Source organism: Pygoscelis adeliae, unplaced genomic scaffold (genome assembly GCF_000699105.1).
Source record: "Pygoscelis adeliae isolate BGI_AS28 unplaced genomic scaffold, ASM69910v1 Scaffold78, whole genome shotgun sequence".
NCBI classification, from domain to species: Eukaryota; Metazoa; Chordata; class Aves; order Sphenisciformes; family Spheniscidae; genus Pygoscelis; species Pygoscelis adeliae.
The window spans coordinates 6362352-6370477 of NW_008825409.1; the positions used below are offsets into that span (position 1 = coordinate 6362352).

At 43.0% G+C, this 8126-nt stretch overlaps 1 protein-coding gene across 1 annotated transcript in view; it reads right to left on the minus strand.

Moving 5' to 3' along the window:
• VWC2 (von Willebrand factor C domain containing 2) overlaps window positions 1-7840 on the minus strand; it is a 61930-nt gene extending 54090 nt beyond the window's left edge. The window contains exons 1-2 of the mRNA XM_009330469.1: window positions 7797-7840; window positions 6443-7224 (exon numbers count right to left, since the gene is read on the minus strand). Of these exons, the coding sequence (XP_009328744.1) occupies window positions 6443-7156 (714 nt within the window). The 5' untranslated portion in view covers window positions 7157-7224; window positions 7797-7840. The remainder of the gene's footprint in view (window positions 1-6442; window positions 7225-7796) is intronic.
• Window positions 7841-8126: the final 286 nt, after the last annotated feature.

The following is an 8126-nucleotide window of genomic DNA, read 5'->3' on the forward strand; positions in this document are numbered from 1 at the left end:
TCCCTACCACATTTCTAATGAACTTCCAGCAAATTACGTTCATAATTTATGAAATCTGGTTTAATTCCATTAGAGGTTCAAAAAATAATTTAGCAAAAAATATTGTATTTAAAGAAGAAAAATTTTGCTAAATGAATTATGAAAGTTCTTTTAATGGAAATCCTTATTGCAATTTTTCCAAGTTTGAAAGCTTTTTAGTAGCAGGAAGCTGCGTTTTATTGAAAATTACCATTTTCAAAGAGAAGTAAGGAAAAAAAAAAAATCCTTTGAATTCAGGTATTTCCCATAGGTAAATTGTATTTGGACTATTCTTGTAGTAGTTGTAACTTTCTGAAAAGAAATTGCAATTCAAAGAAAGGGGTGAAGCAAAATACAGGTCATCCTTTTTACCTACTGAAATGTTGCTGTTTTGAAGAACTCTACAGAATAGGAGTACCATGAGATAATTACCTGAATGACCTACTTCAATGAAATGAATTCCAAACAAAACAGCATCAAGGGCCTATTTGGGAAAAAATGGACTTTCAAATGTCTGCATTTGCCACATGTACAATTCCAGCTGTCCTCTTCAGTGTTTCTGACCAGGCGCTGCACATTGCATCGCTGACATCCTCATACCACACAAGGAGCTGGAGGTAGAGGGAAGCAAGGGTGCTAAAGAGCACTAAATGGTATACTGTAAATCTCATTGCTGTACTCAAAAAACCCACACTGGCATCCATGCTCAGAGGGCAGGGTGAAAATGCAGCTGAATGTTATTACCAGTGACCCTCTAAATCCACAATCTGTGCGGGTTCTAGGTTTATTTAAGGATGAGGTCATTTTTTTATAGACCCTTTTTCATTCCAGATTCCAGTTGCCGAACAACCACCCGTTACATTTCTCCACTAAAAGCAGAGTAACCTCAAATCTAAAACAAATTATTCTTTGTGAAGAATCATCCAGGCATGTAACTTGCAGATCACCTGGTTTCTTCTCCCTATTTCTTAGGCAGCCCATAACATTTTTCCTCAAATCCATTCTCCGCTTGCTTACCTCTTTCACATCTTTCTCACTTCCAAAGTTCAACCATGCCAATGGTTGCACAGAATCATCTCCAACTAAATGCTCATCCATGCTTTGCCACTTCTCTTCCCACCTGCCAGGGCTGTTATTTGCTTATGCACTCACACATCTTTTCACGCTGTCCCCTCTGCTTAGAAAGCCTAAGAAGGGTCTCTTGCTGTGTTGCTTTCTGCTTTTATTACTATTATTTATTTCAGGCTTCCTTTGCCAGTTACTCACTTCCAGTTTTCTCCTTGCTTTACACTCTACTCAGGGTAACACCACACCATACATTTATAAAATGCTGCAAGGAGGCTGACAGCCCAGTACTGCAGATTTTTATTGCAGGCTTTGGGACAATAATTTTGTCCTGTAATTATAAACTGCCACGTTCACCTGCAGAGCTGGAGTGTCAGCAGATGAGGAGGTTTGTGATCCAGTGTTCAGAGTCGAAAGGCTCAGGTATTCCAGGTAATCACTTGAACTGCATGTGTCATTTTGAGTGTCAGCAAACCTGAGCTCCTAACTATCTACAAGTCAATAGTAAGAATCCTTTCCCCTGGGGTTATATCCAGAAGCAATACTTACTAAGTTATGAAAACACGCTTTTTGGGAAGGATTTATTTATTTGTTTTCTTTTTAAATTAATCCTACTTGATGAATGCTACTAAAACTCCATTCCAAGGATCAGGCTCAACAAGACAAACCTATAGCTTTCAATTGGTTTCAACACTTTTTGCCATCACTTGAAAAAGATGCAAATTTGCCAATGATTACAGTTCAACAAGATCAGTAACTACAACAGCAGATATTCCCTCTCCCAGGACTCCACTTAGTAGCTGTGCCATTCAATATTAGAAGTGATGTAAAAACTAGAGTATCTGATGATAATCAGGAAACAAGACAGCACACAGATGTTATTCCTAAAATCTCTCGTCTGTAAAATTGAAGCATATTCTAATTAAGTAGGTTGTTTACTAGAATTCCAAATTTGACGGAAGCCTAAAATTCCTTGAACAAGAAGCCATTTAATGAAGCATTGAAAATACTATTGAATGAGAAACAAAATTGATCTAATCTTTATCTAATCTAATGATGATTCAGAGTAATGCATTTCAATCCTATACAGCACATACCCTTGAAGTCTACATCTTTCATGAACGGAGTACACTGTTAATGTGATACTGCAGTCATGAATACCCTTCCTGTGTAATAGATCATGGGATTTCAGGGGAATAACTATAGTACACCTTTAAGAAGTACTGTCGTCTGCACAACCCACCAATATGAGTAATGGTAGCAGAGTTAAGGAAGGTCTCCATGTGCTTTTTTCTACAAAGCTCTTTTCAGGCATGTAAGTGAACCACAGTGGCTGCTAAAATGGTATTAGTGTCCATGTTTATCTGTTTATCTTTGGACTAAACGGTAGTGTATTGCTTTTTATATATCATCAGCATGTAGCAGGAACTGTAGAAAACCCCCACATCCTTCTGCATCTTAATGGCAGCTTAATACTTGGAGATATAATCATCACTAGAGAGAGAAACAGTAAGACAGTGCGTATATATAACAACAGCTAAATAAATCAGAATGAAAAGACACATTTGGTCCTTCGTTTCCTCTCCCCTACTCCTATAATGTAAGCGCATCACCTGCAGTGCAGTTCCTAGTGGCAGCCAATGCAACAAGCATCCCACTTGTTCCTCTGGGCAATGACCAGCCCCGCAGCACTCACGCTTAGCACATCTGACATAACCAGGCTGGACTGGAAATAATATGACCTATCAACCTCTCTCTGAAGACTAATGATACCACGTCTCTGTGGTATACAGATGAAGCTATTAACTCTACAGCAGCAGTAGTTCTGCCAATGCAAAAACTGTGGAAAGACAATGAGAGGCACAGAAGTCCTAAGTATTCACTAGGTAGCTGTAAAACCTGTAGAAAATAAAGAGTACAGATGGCAAAAAAACCCCCCTTCTTTAGAATTGTTTAAAGGGAAGTTCATAGCAGATGTATAAATGGAGTTGCAGATGTTGTAAAAAAGCAAACACACCTCTGTGTAAACAGATTTCCCACTAGCGTGGCATGAAGAAAACTGTAGCTTAGTAGGAGTAGTAGGTTTATCTGGCAACTTAGTGTAAATTGTCATAATTAAGAAGTGACAAATCATTTGCAGCCATTGAAGTTCTGGTCCAAAATAATTTGAGCTTTCTCTTCCCCCTTTCCACATGCCAAACTTTAATTAAAACAAAACAAAAAACCAAATGAACAAAAAATCAGAATTAAAAAAAATCTACATTTGGTTCCTTGAGCTTTGAAAACATCCAAGTTTAAAACAAAAAAAAATCAATCATAATCCTAAACTGATTTGCTATTGTGCTGGCATTTTTATTAATATTTCCTTGCCACTTGGGCAACTCGGGAGAACATGAATGGGGTTAGGCTGACAAGCATAAACATATCAGCCTTGTTTTTAGTTCTCTATGCCTTCAAAATACCACAGGTGTTTCAAAATCCATTTGGGCTTGTTAACTTCCGGATTTCCAAGTTATTCACAAATAAATACAAATTTTGGTAGCAGAAAAATTCTAAACAAAACACACGAAGCAGCAACTTTCAAAAAAAAGTAGGTCTTTCCCAAACCATATGACACTTCTGAAGAGAATTTATGGTCCTTGTAAGGCTATTGCTTTGTAAGTCAGCCTGCGTTTTCAAATCTTACGGTAAGACTGAAAAACATCTACTAGAGCACGTGCTCAGCAATCTCCAGCTCCAGCGCAGAATTTTATCCTCACTGCATTTCACCAACTAAGGCTTCTGCTCCCAGTTCCACTCGTATGGATGCTGTGATCCCTCTGCCATCCTGCCTCAAGATACCCACAGGAGAGTAGAGTGGTGCTGATGGAAACAGCTTTATGAGACCTCAACCTTCCCCCGCACCTGTGTTGTGTTTTGTGTCAACATCCATGGCCTTTCTGGAAAGAGAAAAACGCGTGCATACACACACACACACACACAAAAGCAAAGCCTGAAGGAAGGACTGTGAACCAAAAAAGAAATGCATCAAACCTCCCATTCCCTGGCACACTGAGCTTCCGAGTTAGCACCGGCGCCGGTCAGGGCAATTTTTTGCCATGCCAAGCCATATATGAATTTTATATAAGCAAGCTTCCAAACTTGCACGCATATTTACACATCTATACATAAATGTTTGTGCAGATAACGTCACTTAAAAGTTAGGAGGTCACCTTTTTCTTCCTTCAGTGATGTCTGGTACTCTCTGCCATAAAAAGAAGGTGCAGACAGAGAAAAATCAGATTGCTATCCATTTATGACTCCTTCCCTGACCTTAATCAAGAGATAGCATATTAGTAACCTCTATAAGACCATCAACTTTGAACTTGTGAAATGGCCTTTGAAACCATGTGCAATTACTTGCATTTGCAATTGCTTCCACTGAGCAACAATCTGACTACATCTGTACCTTACCTCGCCAGACACCTCCACTGATTGCAGTGGCATGGGCAAACAGCTACATTTACAGTTTTGTGCTCACAGTATCAGAACCAACGTTGAAGCCCAACTAAAATCCAATGTCCTCACACGTCAAAATAAACAGGCTGCAGCTCCACTGCCTAACTGCATCGGTAACTTCGCTTGCGCAGCCCAAGCGGGCAAACCTTCTCGCTCACGTTTCTAAAGCTGGCTAACACAAAGTAGTAAGGGAACCGATGTTTCACTACAGGAAGGCATCAACACAAGGGCTGAAGGCTGAATAGGCTTAAAAAGAAAGCTGAAAGCCAAAGTCTTTTCAGAACGTTTCTGTAAACGTCACCGTTCAGCACTCCCTTTTTACCAAGGCTGCCAGCCATGTTCAAATGTAACAGGGAGCACTACGGTTTTATCCTCTCACTACACGGTATTTTAGGCTTGCTTTACAGCCATGAACACAACACCACTATATAAAGACAAAGAAATGCAACTCGTTAGAAGAGTGTGGGGGAGAAGCCTTTAAAACTTTGATACAGAGACCTACAGAGAGCGTGTGCAGAAACATCACTGTTTTGGCCACCCCTCAGAATTAACTCCTCTGGAAAAGGAAGGATCTCACAACCCACCTCCAAAAAGGTCACACCAACTAGCCGCTATGAAAAGTACCTTCTCCCTCTTAAAATAGAAAGCTGCCACCCTGAAGCTGAATGCAATCCGTGAGGGTGACATGGAAAAAGGGAGGATGGTATGATGCTTTCTGCCATGCTTTGAAAAATCACAAGATGATGTTCTCTTTAGGCAGTAATGTGTACAAGGGGAAACACTGTGATTTATTCCAGAGAGAGTAATTCTGCTCCTTTATTTATGTGTTTATTTTTCGAGAAGTTGAAGAATGTGGAAAGACATTATGAATCAAAGTTAAGTTTCCAAGAACACAGAAATACCACAGAGAGCAGAGGTGGCAACTTATTTACAGCCTTCACAAATACATTTGCTTTTTCTCCACCCTGAGCAGGGCTTGAGCTGCCAGAACCCTGAACTGGATTTCATACTCCGCTCAACATATTCAGCTCAAAAATCTCAGGTGTGTTCAGAAATGGGTTTTGAACCAGCCTGGTACCTAACAGTCATCAGCAAGCAAATTCTTAGAGCCTGCTTGCAGATCTCAGCCACAATAAAATACTAAAGGGAAAAAGGCAAGGTAAGCAACCAGGGACTTGGCCTCAACTCCAAAACTTTTCAGTGCACTGTAATACGTTGCATTTTCAATGATAACGACCTTGCACAGTGGTGCTAAAAAGGCCCTACTCTAAAAGGATTTCCCTAAACATAAATCTTTTCAAGTCCGTTGTTTAAGTATCACTGTAATTCAGACTGCAAACCATGCTTTTATTAAAAAGAAGGCCCATAATCATTCTCAGAAAGCAAACATTAGGCAACCTTGGCAGCACAGTTTAAACAGCAAAAAAGGAAAAGAGAAATGACTGTTGGCAAAAAGGTGTCATCACAGACTGATTACTAGGAATAGAAGTTAGCCCACAAAACCCTGCTTGATCCCTGCAAGGTAGAAGTTTCACAGTTAATAAGGAAGCAAATGTAAGGCTGGAAATTCTCATAAAATCCACATCACCCAAGAAGCATCCTTTCAAGTAGCATTTTTTACTGTAAATACCAAAGGAATTAATGAAGATCAGCCCCCTCATTTAAAAATGTTACAGTATCATAGAGCAAGAAAGGTCATGTTTAAGGGGAATATTTTACAGCACTGCAGAAGTAGTATTGACACAGAAATGAAAAGGGGAGGGGGAGACCCAGAACGCCCTCCGAGAAAGCACTCGAAGAACATAACGCCCCTTTATACGACAGAAGGACCCACAAAATGACTTTTGGCTTCAGCCCTTACCATGAACTCCTCTAGGGTCTGGTAGGTTTTCCCTCGAAACTCGCAGTAGTTCTTCCTCTCCTTGCACTGCGGGCAGCACTGCGTGGTGTCCACATGGACGCACCGAGGGTGGAGCCTGGGGCACTCGGGCTGTATGCACAGCGGGCCCTCTTCTGTGCAGAGGCAGGGGCAGGCAGAGGGGCCCGGCGCAAACTTCTCCCCGATGGCATAGACGAAGCCGCTCTCGTCCACGCAGCCTTTCCCACGGTAGTCCGGATAGGCGTACTCCTCCGGAGGCTCGGGAGTGACGCTCGCAACAGCTTCTGGGAGAGACGAATCTTCAGCCACCTGAGGTTCCTCGGGAGCGGCGTCCCTTTGCTCTTGCACTTGAATGCTACCAGATTTACCGCTCGTCCCCTGGCTGTTCCAAGCCTGCTTTTGCTTAGTCCAAGACTCCTTGTTCGAGTAGTTCCTGTTTCCTTTGCTCTTCCAGTCCCTGCTACCCTCCTCCCTCCCGCTCCTGCCGATCTCATTCATTTTCCCCGGGCCTGTCTGGCTGTCCCTTGTAGATGTGTGATCCCTCTTTTCCTGGCTCGCCTTTATCTCCTGTTTGTCTTGAGCCTTGGCCAGTTTTTGTACAGGTATGGTGGAGCTACAGAGGGCAACCATGAGGCAGCAGGTTACGAGAAGAGAACTAGAGAGAGCTCCAATTGCCATTGCAGTAGAGCTGGGCATCACCTACTGCATCCCACAGGGGACACTGCATTCACATCGGATGGAAGCGCTTCGCAGATCCACAGTCCCTAGGAAGAGAAGGATTAGGAACACTTCAGCTTCTGCACTTCTTCCCCACCCCCCCCCCACCCGCCTCCACCGATGCAACATCTCAAACGATATGCAACCTGCCTCGGTAGTTTATGCAAAAGGCAAACAACAGCCTGCTGCTGCATCCCTCCTCCTCCTCCCCCGCTCCGCCAAGTCTTATAAATAGCAGGGCTCTGGACACGGACCGGGCACCTTCGGCTCCCTGAGAGCACCACGCAGAACTCCGGGGAGTTAGGATTTGGAAAGGCAGGTGCATGCAAAAACCAGAACATTTGGGGGATATTTTTCCTTTCAAATGACAACACGTGAAGAGGACAGACACACGCTGAATTAAATGGATCTCCCCAAAACACAGCGGAGTCCGGAACAGAAATCACCCAATTGAGTCCTATTCGCTGACTGCACGCACGATGATTTTCATTAACCTCTTATTCAGTCTGAGGTGTGCTGTTGTTCGGTTGTCGTTTCTTTTTTAAATACCCACCAGTGAGCACATTTCTGTTAAAGACAACTAGAAACAAGCACATTAAAGCGAGCAGAGCCAAACTACCTCTCCTTCGAACTACCTAAACAAGCACACACCACCTCCTTCTCCCCGTGTCTTAAAGGCAAAGCAGAGCCGTTAAGAGTTTCCGCAGCAGAGGCTCATTTAACCCACATCCTCCAGGAGTTCAGCAACGCTCCCGGCCCCCGTCCTTAAAACGCCGCACACTCAATCGGAAAAAACCAACCAAAATACGTACGCTACTCCGGCCACGATAAGCAAAGGCGCTCCAGCCTCTCGGCGCGGCCCCACCTCCGAGGTACCGCTCCTCAAAGCCATTTAAAAGCCTCCCTCTCTGCCCGCCCGCTTCCACCGGCCCTCACCGGCGGCCCGGCG